This window comes from Drosophila hydei, unplaced genomic scaffold, assembly GCF_003285905.1.
Source record: "Drosophila hydei strain 15085-1641.00,03,60 unplaced genomic scaffold, DhydRS2 tig00008114-arrow-pilon, whole genome shotgun sequence".
Lineage (NCBI taxonomy): Eukaryota > Metazoa > Arthropoda > Insecta > Diptera > Drosophilidae > Drosophila > Drosophila hydei.
Window position 1 is genome coordinate 6,229,228 of NW_022045827.1, and position 17,090 is coordinate 6,246,317.

At 47.0% G+C, this 17,090-nt stretch overlaps 5 protein-coding genes across 5 annotated transcripts; 2 read left to right on the forward strand and 3 right to left on the reverse strand.

The window, feature by feature from the left end:
• Positions 1 to 4: 4 nt before the first annotated feature.
• On the reverse strand, positions 5 to 686 carry LOC111595458 (40S ribosomal protein S26). Its single transcript, XM_023309196.1, has 2 exons — positions 588 to 686; positions 5 to 515 (listed from the first exon to the last, which is right to left on the reverse strand). The coding sequence occupies exon 2, from the start codon at positions 505 to 507 to the stop codon at positions 163 to 165; it is 345 nt and encodes a 114-aa protein (XP_023164964.1). The 5' UTR covers positions 508 to 515; positions 588 to 686; the 3' UTR covers positions 5 to 162.
• A 253-nt stretch (positions 687 to 939) lies between these two features.
• LOC111595567 (cell division control protein 48 homolog B) lies at positions 940 to 3,368 on the forward strand. The gene has a single exon (XM_023309363.2). It carries the CDS (start codon positions 996 to 998, stop codon positions 3,228 to 3,230), a length of 2,235 nt encoding a protein of 744 aa, XP_023165131.2. The 5' UTR covers positions 940 to 995; the 3' UTR covers positions 3,231 to 3,368.
• A 5-nt stretch (positions 3,369 to 3,373) lies between these two features.
• Positions 3,374 to 7,504, reverse strand: LOC111595566 (pre-mRNA-splicing factor CWC22 homolog). The gene is made up of 3 exons (XM_023309362.2): positions 6,846 to 7,504; positions 5,455 to 6,787; positions 3,374 to 5,394 (listed from the first exon to the last, which is right to left on the reverse strand). The coding sequence occupies exons 1-3, from the start codon at positions 7,398 to 7,400 to the stop codon at positions 3,515 to 3,517; spliced, it is 3,768 nt and encodes a 1,255-aa protein (XP_023165130.2). The 5' UTR covers positions 7,401 to 7,504; the 3' UTR covers positions 3,374 to 3,514.
• A 225-nt stretch (positions 7,505 to 7,729) lies between these two features.
• On the forward strand, positions 7,730 to 8,691 carry LOC111595568 (microtubule-associated protein RP/EB family member 1-like). The gene is made up of 2 exons (XM_023309364.2): positions 7,730 to 7,920; positions 7,989 to 8,691. Exon 2 carries the CDS (start codon positions 7,991 to 7,993, stop codon positions 8,603 to 8,605), a length of 615 nt encoding a protein of 204 aa, XP_023165132.1. The 5' UTR covers positions 7,730 to 7,920; positions 7,989 to 7,990; the 3' UTR covers positions 8,606 to 8,691.
• Positions 8,692 to 8,695: 4 nt separating this feature from the next.
• Positions 8,696 to 13,576, reverse strand: LOC111595564 (leucine-rich PPR motif-containing protein, mitochondrial). The gene is made up of 5 exons (XM_023309361.2): positions 13,325 to 13,576; positions 12,532 to 13,060; positions 11,151 to 12,471; positions 9,388 to 11,091; positions 8,696 to 9,331 (listed from the first exon to the last, which is right to left on the reverse strand). The coding sequence occupies exons 1-5, from the start codon at positions 13,462 to 13,464 to the stop codon at positions 8,799 to 8,801; spliced, it is 4,227 nt and encodes a 1,408-aa protein (XP_023165129.2). The 5' UTR covers positions 13,465 to 13,576; the 3' UTR covers positions 8,696 to 8,798.
• Between the last annotated feature and the right edge of the window lie 3,514 nt (positions 13,577 to 17,090).

Sequence of the window (17,090 nt, forward strand, 5' to 3'; positions counted from 1 at the left end):
TTGATATGTTTAAAAAACCGAATGCTTATATTTGGCCACGCCGAACAGAATCCGAGACGTGTCGTTTATCCAAGAATCGTAGCTAGCGTTTACAATAGTGTGTGTGGATTGTTGTTATTCAGGTTGTCTCTGTTTATAAGCAAGCCGCCTTTTCTAATGAATTTACTTCCTATTCTGGTTGTTACGTGGCATATCCTTGGGGAAGGAACGTACTGGTGGTGTACGAATGCGACGTGCCTCACGGGAACGATTGCGCACCACCTTGGAGTGGATTGCGCAGGACACGCAGTAATGGAGCTTCGCGTAGAGTTTGGGCAGCACATAGGTGTCCCAGATGCTGGCCTCGCTGATATCGCGCACAGCAGCCGCCTCAACAATGTTGCGGATAACAAACTTCTTGATCGCCTTATCCTTGGGCACACAACGGGCACAGTTGGTGCAGCGCACGGGCTTCACATGGCCGCGATTGTGCTTGTTACGTCCACCATTACGGCGCTTCTTCGTCATCTCGGCAGCTGCATAGTGTTCAATTGGCAATCGTTAGCCATTGTGGCATACATTAATAGTTGGATGGCAAGCATATTTACCTTATTTAACAATTGAAAAATCCACGAAGTAAAATCCGCGTGTTCACGCCAGGCGACACTTGTGCGAAAAGGGAGTTGCCAGCTAGAAAATTTTATTTACCAGCAACTCTGGGTAGAAAGCGTTGCCACTAAATACCAATTGCACTCAGTGTTGCTTTTAGGCAATCGTCTCTAATAATAGCGCTGCGTTCAGTCAGCTCAACTGTTGTGTAATAAGAGATCTTTTTTTGAAGCGCTTTGGATAAAATTCCGTATATGTTTCATACATAAATATTCGTAGCACGATACAGTTAATACAAATAATATAATTTATTTGTGAATGATATTTAAATCAACTTAATAGCATTAATAAGTCTAAATATTTTTGCAGTGGTAAATTTGCTTAAATGGCGCCAAGAGGTGAGTTTTATGATTTCCCCACATGTTTACGTTTTGCTTTACGGCATGTGCTCCAATTGGATGATCTTGCCAATAAATTTGCTGGACAAAAGTGAATTAGAGCTACAACGTTGTTATATACCCTACCAGGAAGATGGCGTTATAACCATCAATGGCACTTGGTGCAAATGTGTGCTTGAGGATGGCAGCTACACCATTTGTCATGTGGAACAGCGCGCTGGAGCTGAAAAAAGTTGCTTTGTGGATGATGTGGTTGCATCGGCAGGATTCGTAGCCAAAAAGCAACGTGTATGCTGCCTAGAGCCCTTAGCGCCAACAACCAATGTTGAACGAGTGGTCTGCAATGTTAACATTACCGAGCAGCTACTTCAACGAGCGCAAATCTCTTTAGAGCAACTGCATCAAGATGTAGCCACCTTTCTGCGCCACCTGAAGCTGATGAAAGGTTGCTTTGTACAACATGCGCGACTTCTGAAACTGGGCATAGCTAGCATTGAAATATGCGATGTACAGGGCACAGATTTGGCATCCAACAGCTGCTTCGAGTTGACGACGCTAGAGATCTTCGACGTACGTCTGCCCGCGGCAACCACCTTGCCACGCATCAAACGTTTTCAGCCGCACGGTTTTGAGGAGCCCTTACAGGCGCTGGAGCAGCTGCTGCAAAGTATCAGAAGACCACAATTTAAAGGATTGCCTCTAAATGCACTTTTAGTCGGCGCCGTCGGATCTGGGAAGAGCTGCCTGCTAGCAGAGTTTCTACATCGACACAACTGCAATTGCTTCAATATAACCGCCTCCCAAGTCCTGCGCTCACAGCCCGGCGAAACGGAAACGGAACTGCGGCGCATCTTCCACTCCGCTCACTCCTTTCAGCAGCTGCTGCATCCCAAGCAGCCGATTGTCATGTTGCTGGAGGATCTCGAGTTGCTGTGCCCCGCAACAAGCTCCTCTGATGCACGGAACTCGGGCAATGCCATGCGCATAACGGCACAGCTCTACAAGCTCATCGATGAGCTGCCACAGCGCGGTAGTGGAATCTTGTGCCTGGCTAGCAGCAGCTCGCCCAATGCAGTGCATCCGCATGCACGTCGCGCTGGTCGCTTCGGCTATGAGATCAGCATCGATATGCCCACGGAACAGCAACGTCGTCAACTGTTTGCTGGACTGTGGCAGCAGCAGCTCGAGGAGAATCAGGAGCAGCAGCACTTGGAGCTGCTTACTCCAGCACTGCTCGACTATGTGGCACAGCAGACGCAGGGCTATGTTATAGCTGACTTAACACTTCTGTTGCGTCAACTGCAGCAGAAGATGCTCAGCCTACTGCCCACGCCAAATCAGTTCGATTCTTTGCTAAGGAATTGCCTCCTGCAGTGCCAGCCGAGCGCTTCGAGAGCTACGGATGTGAGAGTTCTGAAGCTCTCTACAGGCTTCGAGTCAATTGGCGGCATGGCTGCGCTTAAGCGCACGCTGCAGGTCTCCGTCTTGGCAGCTCTCCAGCACAGCGAGGCGCATGCACGCTTTGGCCTAAGCCTGCCGAAGGGCTTGCTGCTCTATGGCCCGCCTGGCTGCGCTAAGACGAGCATTGCCAAGTGCCTGGCCAAGGAGGCGAACATGACCTTCATAGCCAGCTCGGCGGCGGAGGTCTACTCGCCATATGTGGGCTGTGCGGAGCGCTTCATTACGCAAATCTTTAACACAGCTCGCAAGAATGCGCCCTGCCTCATATTTCTGGACGAGATTGACTCGCTCGTCGGCCGGCGCACAGTTGCCAATGGCTCAGGAGGCGGCAGTGTCCAGCTACGCATCCTCTCGACGCTGCTCACCGAAATGGACGGCATTGTCAGCGGCGGCGACAGTCTGCAGCACATTCTCGTCGTGGCCGCCACCAATCGCCCGGACATGGTGGACGATGCGCTGCTGCGTCCCGGACGCTTTGACAAGCTCATCCATATTCCAGCGCCGGATTTGCCCTCACGTCTGGCTGTGCTGCAGCTGCACGCACAACGCATGCCGTTCCATGACAACGTGCAGCTAGAGGAGATCGCCTCACGCACCAGCAACTACTCTGGCGCGGATTTGTGCAATCTGTGCAATGAAGCAGCCATTGAGGCCTTCCAGCGCGACTTCAATGCCAGCCACATTCAGCTGCGCGATTTCGAAACGGTTTTGGCCAGGCAAAAGTCCTCCCTCGACCAGCAGCAGATCGACAGTTATTACGAATTTGCTGCGAGACATGCATAAGAAAGTTTTTAACTTAAATTTGTAAATAAACAAAAAATATTACTTAACTTTTGATAAGCCAAAAATATTGGAAATCATGATCTATTTTAGACATATATAGATATTCCCTCCAGCCTATTTATTTAAATTAAATAATACTCCGGATTTTTTCTTGCTTTTTGATATATTTTGTACATTTACAATTGTTGCTGCTGGGCTTAGATCGTTTCTTTGTACACTGTTTCGACATTAGATTAGATGGGAAATGCATCGAGGAGCTGCCTGGCTGTTGCTGGTGCTGCTCTTCAGCCGCGCTCCTTGGACACGCTGCGTCTATGATGTTGGCGTCTGGGTGAATCGCGTCGCTCTCGCTCCCTGCGAGAATGCCTCGCATCACGATCGCGTTCACGTTCACGTTCACGGTCACGGTCACGTTCCCGCTCTCGATCCCTGTCACGCTCACGCTCACGATCCCTTTCTCTTTCCCGCTGCCGCTCCCTCTCCCTCTCCCTCTCCCTATCCCTGTCACGTTCCCTCTCCTTGTCGCGTCCTCGCTCCCGTTCACCGTCTCGCGGTCTTTTGGCGCTGCGGCTTTCCTCTTCGGCACGCCTACCCCGACGGTCACGTTCTCTGTCCCTTTCACGTTCTCGCTCTCGTTCCCTCGCCGGGGATGCTTCTCGCCTGCCATGGCCTTGTCCATGTCCGTTGTGCTGCTGTTGACGCGCTGGCGGCGAAGCGTTGGGTCCCTCCAGATTGAAATCGTCGCTATCCCGTTGCTTGCTCCGAGATGCTAACCTAGTTGGCTTTGATTTGCTGTTGCTGCTGTTGTTGTTATCGTTGCGTTGGATTTTGGCCTGCGGTTCGGCGGCATCGCTGTCGCTGCTGCTAGAGGATGCGGCAGAGGAGGAGCTGCTGTCGCTCTCATTGCCGCTGGCAGCGCTGCTGCTGGAGCTGCTGCTCTCTGCGTGTTTGCGCTTGCGTTTTGCTTTCTTTTCAGCTGACTTTTTCTTCTGCTTTTTCTTGTCTTTCTTGACCTTTTCGGACCTCTTTTTCTCCTTCTCCTTCTCCTTGTCCTTCGACTTTTTGGTCTTGCTTTGCTTTTTAGAATTTTTCTTTTTCTTTACGCTTTTCTCTTTGTGCTTGCGCTTGCGCGTCGGCTCACTGGACTCGGAACTGGAGCTGGACTCGCTGTCGCTGTCCTCGTCGCTGGTGTTGTCCTCGCTGCTGCTGGAGGAGTTGCTGCTGCTGCTGCTGCTGGAGGAGGAGGAGGACGAGCTGGTAGCTGGAGCCGCTTCGCCCGTGGCTGTTGCATCCTTGAATGGATTACCGCTGGCCAGAAGCTCGGCATTGATGGCCGGCACTGTCTTGGGCGCATTCTTCAAGAACCGACGCAAATCGTCCGTCAAACCGCCCAAGCCGATGGAGGTGAAGAAATTGATGGAGAAACGTGTGTTACGCGGATTATCCTTGGGGAACAGACCCGCCAAGCTGTCCAGCAGCACATCCTCTTTGAGCTTCGCATTCAGCTTGCCCAGGCCCATATATTCGGCCAGCTCCTGGAATAATATCTTGATGAAAATGCGACTCGATGAGGTCGTATCATCCTCGTTCAGCTGTATGCACTCCAGCACATCCCAACTGATGGCGTCCGTGAAGAGCAGATGGGCAAAGAATTTGCTAACATTGCGCAAACGATTCGTGTCCAGCCGATGCGTCGTCTGATACGTGTCCTTGAAGATCTCCTCGAACGGCGGTATATAGATCTTGTTGATGCTACAAAAGCGCTGCGCCAGCAGTCCATAGAATTTCTCGTAGGTGCGCTGCTCGGCGCAACAGTCGAGAAACATGTGACACAGCTCCACCTCCTGGCCAGGCTTCAGCTGCATCTTCATCAGCTTGTGCGCGCACTCCTCATAGTCCAAGCTCGAATTGATGGTCAAGTAGATAGTGCGACGCAATGCAATCAGATTCGTTTCTGTATTGTCAATAATATCGCCGGCGTTGGCCTTTTCGCCATCTGCGTCCTTGCCCGAGCCTGATTCGCCGTCCGAATCACTGTCCGAATCCGATCCAGAGCCGGAGGAGCCAGAGCCCGAGCCACTGGCATCGCTGCCCAATATCTCGCAGCTCAGCGCCTTATACTTCTCTTCGTTCTCCGCATAGTTGTCATCAAATTTAAAGACATCTGCAGAAAAAATTGGGAAATTAGTCGATTCTTAGAATATAGTTTCTTTGGAGCACTCACTTAGGATATCCTCGGTTTCGGTGGCCTCGTCCAGCATCATGAGATGCGTAAATTGATCATCCTCCTCCACTAGCTCGAGATCATCCACAATGGCCGGATGATCCTTGAAGCCATCCTTACGCACCTGAAAGAGCACCTCGATCATGTACTGCACTCGTCTGTCCAGTTTGCCCTCGTGCAGAATGTTGCGCAGCATTTCGAAAATGGCGCCAATGCCTTTGGAGGAGACCTCCGTCAGTTTCATGCCGCATTCTTTCAAAAAAGCTATGGCCACCTCAACGGAGTCATCGGTGGGCATCTCCACGAGCAGCGTCAACATTTCCAAAGCCAAAATCTCATGTGCCACCCGCTGATTGACCAAATGTCCAATGAAACGAGTCGCCGACATGCAAACCATTTTATCGTTGCGTCGAAAGGCCCGTCGAAACTGTATGACCAAACGCTTGAGCAGAAGCTCTCCAATATTCGGAAACTTGGAGTTGATGATGGCCACCAGAGCCGCATAGACGTGCGTGAACGTGGGAGACGCTGCCTGCGCCTGAATGATGCTACGGCAAAGCAAGCCACGACCTCGCACAATATTTTCGCGTAATAGTTCCCTCGTGATGATTGCGATGTTCGTGACGTTGACCTTGTTGATGTAGCCGTGGATGGATTTCTTGAGCGCCTCCCAGGCTATGCGCTGATACGCCGCCGAGGCTTTGTCTGTGATCTCGGCCTGCATCAGACGCAGCTTGGCGGGCGGTATATAGGCGCCGCCAGTGCGAGAGGTTAGCAAATCGACGGTGCGTCGCTGTCGTTCACTAATCTTGGCCGTTGGTTCGCTGACGGTGGCATTATCCGCATTCTCAGCAGGTGAGCTGGGCTTAGCTGCTACTGCAGACGACGGCTCATCGTGCCGTCGATGCTGATGTCGCTTCTCCCGCTCTCGTGCACGCTCCTCATCGCGCTTGTCACGCTCCTCGTGCCGCTTCTGCCGCTCTGCACGCCTCCGTTCCAAAGAACTGGAGCTTCGTCGAACTGGACTCACGCTCCGACTGCGCGGACTACGTGTGCGCGTGCGTCGGCGTCGTTGGCGACGTGAAGGACTAGTACTTCGACTACGACTGCGACTGTGGGACACTTGTCGTCGTTTTCGTCGCTGCTTATCCTCCTCTTCTTCCGCTCGGCTTCGGCTGTGACTGCGCTTGCGCACTTGGCTGGCTATTTGAGGCGGCTGTCGGGGTGGTGCCTGGCCAATGGCTGACTTTAGTTGCGGCTCTTGATGCTTAGTTAAGTTGTTATTAGTAGCCACAACGTCTGTAGCTTCCACGGGTTGAATATCATCCTCTTTCTGCAAGAAAAGATCTCATTAGTATATAGCAGATTTGGCGTTATCGTTGGCAACTTACATCGGTAATTTCACCCTCCTCCACATTGGGAGAACTGCTTGGAGCAGAAGGCTCTTTGCTTGCTCCATTCCCATTGCTTGTAACAGTTTGCAATTGTTTCTTGTCCTCCTCCTGCCTCTCCTTCTCCTCCTGCTCTGGCTTTTCACTTGCCAACTTGGCTTGTTGCTTCTCCTCTACTGGATCTGTTGTAGTAACTGTTGTTTCTGCCTCTACAGGTTTTTCCGGCTCAGTTGCTGCTGCACTCTCTTCTTCTTTCAGCTCAGACGTGTCAGCTAACTTTATATTGTTGTCAACAGACTGCTCAGCTTCTTCTTCCTTATCATTTGACTTCACTTTATCCTTGGACGACGATCCTTTGACAGTTGTTCGCTTTTTCGCTTCATCCACGTCTTCTTCATTCTCACTTGGTCGCTTGATGCTGCTGCCAGCGTTGCTGCCGTCGCTGCTGCTGCTGCTGTTGCTGGCGCTGCCGGCGCTGCTGGTTGAACCACTGCTGCTGCTGTTGCTGTGACTGGAGCTATCGCTCCCGTCACTATCGGCATCACTGTTGGGCATCCTTGATACTGAATGCACAATTATAACGCGTAACTTGTCTAAATTCGCTGTTGAAAATTTTTACAGCTAAACGTTGGCAAACGCGGCCGCTTGGTCAGCGGTCGGGATTATGCGCTATATGGCAACCCTTAAAAATGTCTGTGTTGCACTTTTCGAATATTTATCGATAAGCGAAATTGTGGCGGCTGCTCGATAAGTAAGAGGTTTCTTTTGGCGCAAACCTATTTGAAAAGACAGAAGAATATGAAACTATCTTAATTATACAGTAGTCGTTGGAAACATAGCCAAATTAAGGTTGATTCAATATTAAAAAAAATTAGTAGCTTCAGTTTATATTTTGATTAAGTCGAGCGTAGAAGATAAAACGAACTCTACATATTTACAAATATAATTCACATATATCTCATATAATTAAGTATTTTTGAACTTTTCGGAAATTATTACATGTAAAATTTTTATATCAACTAAATTTTTGTAAAATACATAGGAAGTGTACGGCCTCTTCGGAGGCACTTAAATGGTAAGTGGGAAGAAGTTCATCCAAAATAATTGCTTTTTTCATTTCTCATATTTTTTACGTTTCTATAGACATGGCATTGAATCGTCTGGTCAATGTAATCTCGACAAATAATACGAAACCGACCTGGTCCCGCCAGGCAATCTTGAGCTGGTGCAATAAGTGCTTAAGCAGCAATATCCAAAAGATCGACGATCTGTGTACTGGGGCTGCATATTGTTGCCTAATGGATATCCTCGTGCCAGACAGTGTTAATTTTAGCAAAGTGAAATTTAAGTGCTACATGGAGAATGACTACATCAGCAATTTTATACTATTACAGCAGTGCTTCAACAAGTATAAAGTCGATAAGAGTATACCAATCTATAAGTTGGTCAAGGGTAAATTTCAGGACAATTACGAATTCGCCGTATGGTTCCGCTTGTTCTTCGAAGCCAACTTCAATAAAATGCCGGACGGCTACGATGCCATGTTGAAGCGAAACTATCAGACTTTGGCCAAGGATTTGATAAATACGTCAAAGATTCAACATGGCACGCCCCACTCGATATTACCCAAGACAATCCGCGCACGCAGCCGTACTCGTGAGCCGCTCATGCAGGATGCGTCAGTCCGTGTGGCGCCAATAACGGCTGTGGCAAGGGCCAGGGCAAATGGCGGGCTATCAACCGACACAAATCGACATTAAACGATAGGTGATGTTTTTTTAAAATGTGATGAAAATCATGTGCGATAAAATTAAAAAGTTTGGCTGCATTGCAACAAAAACATTAATATACCTATATATTTTGGTTAGAATTCTCGTAGCCTGGTCAATACATACTAGATAGACGATAAGATTAGGATTATACTAACAAAGGGATAAGATTTTTATATGCCATCTAAGCACGTTCCGGCTTTGTTGGCGATGTTTCTGGTCGTTTGGGCGTCACATCGTCATCGCTGCTGCTGCTGGAGGAGCTAGAATCGTCCGCTTTAGTACGTTTTTCAGGCACTGTATATGGGAACTTCTGGGACTTCTCCTCGACGGACTGTTTGAGGCGCAGAAGTGCGGTGCGATTGATATTCTCGAGCGATACATCTTTGATGGCATTGGCGAGCACCTCCAGCGCCTTATCAGTATTGCCCTTGGTCGTCTGTATGTCTATTAAACAGGAGTAGGCATTGCCGATGGCGCCTTCGCTGATTTTGCTGCCGCGCAGCTGTGAAATGACCGTGGAGGCCAGCTTCTCGTCCTGCTGCTCGCGTGCTGTTTGCAGCACACGCTGGAACATCAAGCGAGGCGCACTGGATAAATGTTTGTCCCAGATCTGCTTGGAGGCCACCTCCTGGCCGTTCGATATCAAATGCATCCACAGCACGTTCATGGGGCCCAGCTGATTGTGGGCGGCGTATTTCTCAGCCATGGTCTCGTCTAGTAAAGGAATATACATTATTTACAGTTTATATAGAAAATAAGTATCTACTTACACTGAGCAATCAGTTCGGGATGTTTGTCCAGGATGCCGACTGCGCCGCCGCGTGGAAACTTTTCAGCCAATTTGCCTGCCTCCTCTGTCGACTTTACTGCTTCGATGTCTGTGCTCAACTGCTTGAGGAACTGCTCTGCCTTGCCGGCCACAATGTAGGCGTGGCAATAACGATTATCAAAGGATACGAGACGCTTCTGTTCATCGTTCAGCTGTGTGCCGATGCGTTGCATCACCTCCAAATCGCCGGTAGCAGCAATTTTGTTCAAATAGAACTTAAAGATCTTTGGTTGCGGATGCTGCTTTTCACTGAGCAGCTCATCCACATACTTAGTGGCTTCGGTCAAACGCTCGGCGCGCACCAGCAGCTCGATCAGTCTCGATATATCTAGCACATTGATCCTGTCACCGCTTATGATACGGTCCTTGAAGGAAATTGCGCTATCGAGATCATTGGCCTGAACAGCACGACGAAAGCCGGCTACGTTGGAGAGCGGCTTGACTGCTGGTACAGACTTAGCTTTAGGTTCCACCTTTGTCTCTGCAGTAGACTGCACTGCCTCTTCTACATTAGCTTCGATCTTGGTATCTGCCTTAGCTGGCTTTTTGCGTCTGCTCTTCATCTGCTGCGATTCGGGCACCACGAAAGGCACATCAACATTCTTGCGCTTCAGCAGCTCCGCTAACTTGAGCAGGAATGCATCTGTGGGCGTGACAGCCTCCTCTTGCATCTTAGTCCACAGTCCGAGCGCCTTTTCAGCCTCATCCGCCTTGTCGTAGCTCAGTAGCAGCGTATAGTAGATCTTGTTGCGATCAATGTGACCCAAATCCTTGGTTGCCTCAATTAGACCTTCGAGGGGCTGCAGCATGCCCTCGTTCTTGTAACGATCGCAGGCGTTGCTAATGCGTTGTGGCCTGGTGCGCAGACCAGGTGTCTCCAAAATCTTTCTTGCTTGACGCACACGTCCGCATTCCACAAAGGAGAATACCAGATCGTACAGGCTGTTCACCTCGCCGTGTATGCTGGTGCTTAGATCTGTGAGTCGTTGTAAATTAGCTGCATCCTCCTTTTGGATGAGCCGGCAGGCGAGTTCGTTCTTCCACGGCGTAGCTTTGTACTGCTGACAAATCTGTTCGAAGGCATCAATTGCCTTAGGTATATCATCACGAGACAAATGCACCTTAATCAATGGACCCAGCAGCACATTATTGGGCAGCGCATAATTGCCCGCTACGAGGGCATCGAAGACAACCTTCAGCCTCTCCGCATTGCCCGACTCAGCGATTGTATTGAGTATGCGCCACAGAGTGCTCACATAGTTGAAACTGGCCTCGCCTTCACCGAGGGGCACATCCTTTTGATTCTCCTTGAGCAACTGCAAAGCCTCCTCCATACGTTCCTCTTGCAGCAGCAAATCCACTAGCCTCACGGTCTTAAAGTTGTCCAGCTTGAAGTTGGCATCCGCTGTGCGCAGCTTGTTGTACTGCGTCAAGGCGTCCGAGCTGCGCTTGTGAAAGGTATACAAATCAACGAGCTGTGCATAGATGCCAATTGGTATCTGGAATGTGTCCTGCTCAAGCCGTTCGATCACCTGCAATGTTTTCTCCAGGTTCTGCGAACGGAAGCAAGCACTCAACAGCTGTCGCTTGATGTTATTCGCGTTATCACCCTTTGCCTCCACGTTCTTGATAAATCGTTCCAATTCTATAAACATTTGACGAGGCTATAATCAATCAGTTTAATTATCAATCTATGCTACTTACCTTCAATGGATAAAGTGTCCAGAGCTCGTTTGCCGCTGTTGGGCAATGGAATTGGCTCCAATTCACCCGAAGTAAGCTTGCCCAATTGCTCAGCGATCTTGGGTGTCATCTCAGAGCCGAGCAGCTCGGACAGAGCTGTCGCCTTGGCACTGCTAATGGACAGACCCTGCTTGACCAGGCCCTGCAATATCTTCTCCAGCGTGGGCACACGTTCACGGCGGAAGTAGATTGCCGCATCGTAGACAATGTTGCCTACTACATCGGGTGTCTGACGTTCGACCGGTGCAGGTGTTTCCACATCGCTAGCGACTTGGTCCGCCTCGTCGGTGGACTCCCTGCCGGCGCGTAACTGCAAACCTTCGTGCATTTGACGCACGCAACGTATGAAGGAAGCAAAGTCGTTCGTCTGAGCCAGTGCTATGATGAGTGGCTGACGGAAGATGAGGGGCATATAGAAGACACGGTTCTGTTCCATAATCTTAGCAGCTTCCGATATCTGATGGGTGGTTAAAGCCGCATAGACGGCGGACGTGACAGCCGTAGAATTTGGCACACCTGCATCCCGGAGCACTGTGACTACACGATCCCAGTTTTTCTCCTTCAGATTGGGAATGACATAATCGCGCACAGTTTCCGAATTGGGATTCAATGAGAACTCCTGCTGCATGCGACGCACCACTTCCAACACCTGATTGGACTCCACGGAGCAAAACAATGGCCAGAAATAATGCTGTCGTATGGGCAAACCCAAATTCTTCATCTCTTGCAGCAGTGGTAGCGCATTGTTCATTACACCATTCGTGAGACCAGCCTCAGTTGCAATGGTCAGAGCCTTGGGATTGAGACCCTCCTCTTGTAGAGTGCGACAAATGCTCAAGATCTTCTCAATTGGACGGTTAGCCTTAACCAACTGACGTATAAAAAACGCGCCCACATCGACGGGTTCACCATTGACGCGCGTGCTGCGCGGCATCAACCGGAGCAACTTCAAAGCCACATCCTCGTGGCCCTTGTTAACCAGGCGCAATATAATATTAACAGCATCCTGATTGAAGCCGGGCGATATGCGTAGCTTGGTCAGCACTTTGTCCACATGCTCGCCATTTCCATTCACCGACAGCGTGTAAGCAATATCTAGCAAATCCTTGTCCAGCAAGATGATCTCTTTCGACTCGCACTCAGCGAGCGTAGACTGCAACGCTTCGATATCGCCGTGGCGTGCAAAGGCGCACATAAGCGTCGTATAGGTCTCGGCACTGGGCTCCAAGCCGGCTTGCTTCATCACGCCCAGAATACCCTTGGCGGACTCCATATCGTTGGCCTAACATATATAAGGAATAATTATATGCGATTAGCTGCGGGGAAAAGCTAGTGGACTTACCTGTGAGTGTCCCAGAATGAGTGAATTGAAGACATTTTCGTTCACTGGCAAACTCTTGCCGCGCATATACTCGAGGATGCGTGTAGCTCCTTCAATGTCGCCTTGCTGGCAATAGCGCGCAATCAGACGCTGATAGGTAACCCTGTTGGGCTCGATGCCCTTGGCCTCGATTTCGGCTAGGAAGTCGGTGGGCGCAAACTGATGTTCGTTCTCCAGATACACACGCAGCAGAGCGTTGTAGTGTGATATATCCATTGGCACATTCAGAGCGTTTAGCGTCTTCCAGATCTCCTGCACAAGGGCGGTGCGCACTTCGGGAAGCTCCTCGGGCACCAGGTTGCCACAGCAGCGTATGACCAGCAGCGACTGTGAGCTGGTCGCAGTGCGATGTGTGCGTATCTCATCTAACACTTCTTCCAAATCCCGCCTGGAGATGCGGCCGATGCGACGCGCATCCTGATCCAAACGACGAATCTGTCTATCCAGAGTCACCTCCGCCTTGGTGGCGGCAGCATTGCTTGCAAATCCACTGTTAAGAAAATTAACAAAAATAATTTAATTTAAAGTTTCTTCTAATCTGTGGTGCTCCAACATGATTCTTAATTTGAGGTTATGTAAACCTGGCCAAACATTTTAATACAATTTCTCACAGAAATCATTAAGTAATTACACTTGACTGAATGATGAGATTGGGCATTTATAATAGTGCAACAAGTGATGTCATATTTAAAGATGGACTTACACAAATACCCGCATGCATTGCGTAATGCCGGGCAGAAACTTCGAAACTTACTTCTGGAATTGTCCGCACATGCAAGGCGACGATTGTAGGAGATTGGTGTTTTCGCAGTCACGCACCGAGTTGACCACAACGTTGCGCGTAAAGCCTGCAAAGTAACGCAACAGTTTACCCGTGCGTAGTATAGATGCCATTATAAACTATTTGTGTGTTTCAGCAACAAAAAAACAATTTTAGGGACAATTGCAAGGCAGCGCGCACCCCAACGATATAACAGTGTGACCCTCAATCTAAAATGTGGAATACCTAAAGTGGAAGATGAGCACGTTAGACGCAAAAGTGAGCTAAAACCAGAAAAGCTTCATCTGTTAACGGGGAACATACATGACTAACAGAATGCTGTTAAGGCTAAACAGAAACCCCCAAATTATAAATATTTGAATTAAATACGTTGTTAACTAGGGATAAAATCATTTCGGTAGAATATCTAACAAAATATTTATTGTAACAGTGAAAGACAGTAGCTCATTAAAATTATATAAATTAAATGTTATTTTATAATATTAAAATGATAATAATACTAATCATTTTTAAATTATTTTTGTTCAAGCAAAGCTTTTTTGTTCTTTGAAGGGGAAATTTCATAGAATCTTAAAAAGAGATATATTTTAAGAGCAAATAAATGTGTCGCTCTCTTTGCTTTGCAGAGTTGTCAGCAAAGAGCAATTCAGTGTTTTTCTTTTTGCATGCCGAGTCATTCCATCACTGCAGCGCACAGTGGAGTAGGCAGACAATCTTTCAAGCTGAATTTATTTAGAAGCTCGTGTCCGTCTCTGTTTTAAGATTATATTAAAAATTGAAAGTTAACAGAAAATAAGAGACGTTGCGCTTAATACGAAACGTGTTGAATTTCGTAACAATTCATGTAAAATTTTTAAAGCTGTTATTCAACAATTTTGCCCATTATGCAGCATTCTTTTGTCGCCAGCGTCGCTGGTTGCATTCATTTGCAAAAGATTCGTTGCACATCGCGGTCGCTTGCGCTTTTCGCTCTCTGCTTGTTCTTCCCACTTACATTTGCGTCGCATTGACTGCACAGTTTACTTACACACATACTTCAGTTCCTGTACTTGTGCTGGTGTTTGTGTTTGTGCATTTACAATTTTTGCGTGTTGGTAACGTTCAAGTGCTCGCGGTTTGCGCATAATTTCTTGTTTCACGGTTTTTTGCGGTTTTTCGCGACGTCACCGCGCCGTCCGTTACATTGCCGTAGGGCTATTGCCCGTCGTCGTTGTTGTTGGTGTTATTATTATTATTATTGTATTCGCTGCTCCTGCTATTGTTGGTTGTCTTTGTTTGTTGTGAGCTCTCTTTTCTTCATCAATTTGCATTGCAGGTGCGTTGTACTTTTATGATCGTGCCGTGTGGGCGGCGTATTTTTCAACACTGGTAAGCATCCCATCGTCGACGTCGCTGTCGCTGCCGCTGTCGCCGTCACCTTCCGCAGATGATTAAATTTGTTGTATTCGATTGTTACACACATTCGCATAATAACACTCACTCACACACAAAGACCGTCGCTGCATTACAACAATTACGTTTGCATGAGAGAGAGCACACAGAACGTATGAGAAAGCGAGTCAGTGTAGGGGCGTGAGTGAGTAGACAGATGAAAATTGCAATACACACACAAACAAACAAATTTGCCACGCATAAGCGGCCGGCACTTCGAAGCTTCCCCTTTCCCAACTCATTTCGCCTCAGCGCTCGCGAGCGTATGTGTGTGTGTGTAATTGTCTGATTGTTCCCTGTGTGAGTGTGTGTGGATGCACTTGGTGCGATTCATTTGCTTTTATTACCATTTTTGCTGGTCGCCGCCGCTGCTGCTTGCTGTTTGCTGCCTACTGCCTGCGTTGGCGTCTCCTCCTCGTTTTGGGGTCTGTGCTTTTGCAATTGCACGAAGCGGCCGACGGCGACGCGTTGACTTTGATCGGCATCGGCTTTTTTACTGCAAAATATGGCAACTCTGGCCAAACGTTGGAGAAAAAGTTCTCTACCCTTTTGTCAGTGTGGAGCGCGACTTTGAAATGTACGGCAACGGCAACGGCACAAAATGCATTTAACAAGTGACTAAAAAGAAAATGTATTTGAAACGACATTTTACCAAAATAAATACCACAAAAGTTAGTGTTAAATACAAAAATAATAAATTAAAGAAAATAATTAAAACACTAAAATTATTTTAAATAATTTTGAAACATTTAACAAATATAATTGAAAACTAAACTGTATTACCAAAAATGAATAAAACAATTGTTAAACGGTAAAAATCGGACAGATTTCAGAGCTGTAAAACGCATTTTTCCGCATTGACGATGACCTACGACAAAGGAAATGAAGTCACACAAATACACAAACGCCTCTCACTAACACACACACACACATTGACTCGCTCACTCACTCAAGTGCAGCTAGGCAAGCGAATAAGTAAAACAGACGCAATACAAAAAGCAGCAAAGCAGCCCTAACAACAACAACAACAAGAACAAGAAAGCGTCAGCAATGAAAAAGCAACAGCAACAACAACAGTACCAGAATTGTTAACGTCGACGCTGCTGCCGCCGTCACCGTCATGCTTGCACTGCGCATGCACATGCACACGCACACCATTGCAATAAGTTCACTCGTACTGTGCACTTGTGCGCTTGTGTTGGTGCGCTTTGTTCGTTGCTTGGGTGCAAAAAGACGGCAAAAAAATTGAATATAGAGGCAAAACTTGAGAAATTATTCTAAAAATATAGAAAATGCAGGAAAATTCAATTTTCAGCAAAGGCACAAAATAAAACAAGAGACTTTGTTTAATTTATTTATAACCAAGTGTGTTTGTGTGTAGCTCGATATAAGTATATATTTATTTCACTTATGTCTTATATTTAATAATATATTTTTATTTAAATATGCATATACTTAAATCTATATACATATATATATTTATATATATATATATATATATCAGTGTGTACACACTCAAATTTAATATGCGCGTCATGCTCCAACGGCAGTTGAATGCACTCAACGCTGATAATAATAAATGAAAGAAAAAAATATATATTTAATTTATACAAAAGAGATTAAGTTGCTGTATTGACAGCTGCTTTTCCGCGTTTAACAATATACATACATATATATCCTTTTTTTGTTAAACAATTAAGTTTTATTTTAAAGATATTTTTGGTTTTTCTTCAGGTTTTGCCTTTCTATTTGCTTGATTTATTTATTTATTTATTTGACGCTGAGTCATGGACAAAATATTTCGTGCATACCTGGCTTGCAAATGACCTTGAATTGCTGCATTATAAGCACAGATACATATATACATAGTAAATGCACTGGGGGGATACAGACGACAATTCTATATATACCATTTACCATATACCACACACATAAATAAATTACTCATCCGTTTCCAAAGAACTTAAAATACAGCCACAAAAATGCAATTGCACATAAATAAACAAATACAAACTTATGCAAGTGCACATAAACAACAATAAAAATAATTAAATTAAAAACAAAAAACTCTCGTGGAAAATTTAAAACTGCGCACGCGTTGCAATATTTTTAAGACAAAAAAAAATACAACAAATTGCAAAAGTAAAAACAAATTTAAATAAAAAAAGAAACTAACAAAAAAAAACTATTGCCAAGAAGCAAAAGCCGAGTGCGAAAGGGATAGCAGCTGTTTGGCAGTTCGACGTCGCCTTTAAGGGGCTAAGGACAATGGTTCAAGTGCAAAGAGGATGCCGCAACGTAATGCAAC

Coding starts and splice junctions, on each gene's coding strand:
- LOC111595458 (XM_023309196.1), bottom strand. CDS start 507: ATGACGAAGAAGCGCCGTAATGGTGGACGTAACAAGCACAATCGCGGC.
- LOC111595568 (XM_023309364.2), top strand. CDS start 7,991: ATGGCATTGAATCGTCTGGTCAATGTAATCTCGACAAATAATACGAAA.
- LOC111595564 (XM_023309361.2), bottom strand. CDS start 13,464: ATGGCATCTATACTACGCACGGGTAAACTGTTGCGTTACTTTGCAGGC. Junction 13,061..13,324: donor ATGTGCGGACAATTCCAGAA/GTAAGTTTCGAA, acceptor TTTTCTTAACAG/TGGATTTGCAAGCAATGCTG. Junction 9,332..9,387: donor TCCCGAACTGATTGCTCAGT/GTAAGTAGATAC, acceptor TTCCTTTACTAG/ACGAGACCATGGCTGAGAAA.
- LOC111595566 (XM_023309362.2), bottom strand. CDS start 7,400: ATGCCCAACAGTGATGCCGATAGTGACGGGAGCGATAGCTCCAGTCAC. Junction 6,788..6,845: donor AGGAGGGTGAAATTACCGAT/GTAAGTTGCCAA, acceptor CTTTTCTTGCAG/AAAGAGGATGATATTCAACC. Junction 5,395..5,454: donor CGAAACCGAGGATATCCTAA/GTGAGTGCTCCA, acceptor TTTTTTCTGCAG/ATGTCTTTAAATTTGATGAC.
- LOC111595567 (XM_023309363.2), top strand. CDS start 996: ATGATTTCCCCACATGTTTACGTTTTGCTTTACGGCATGTGCTCCAAT.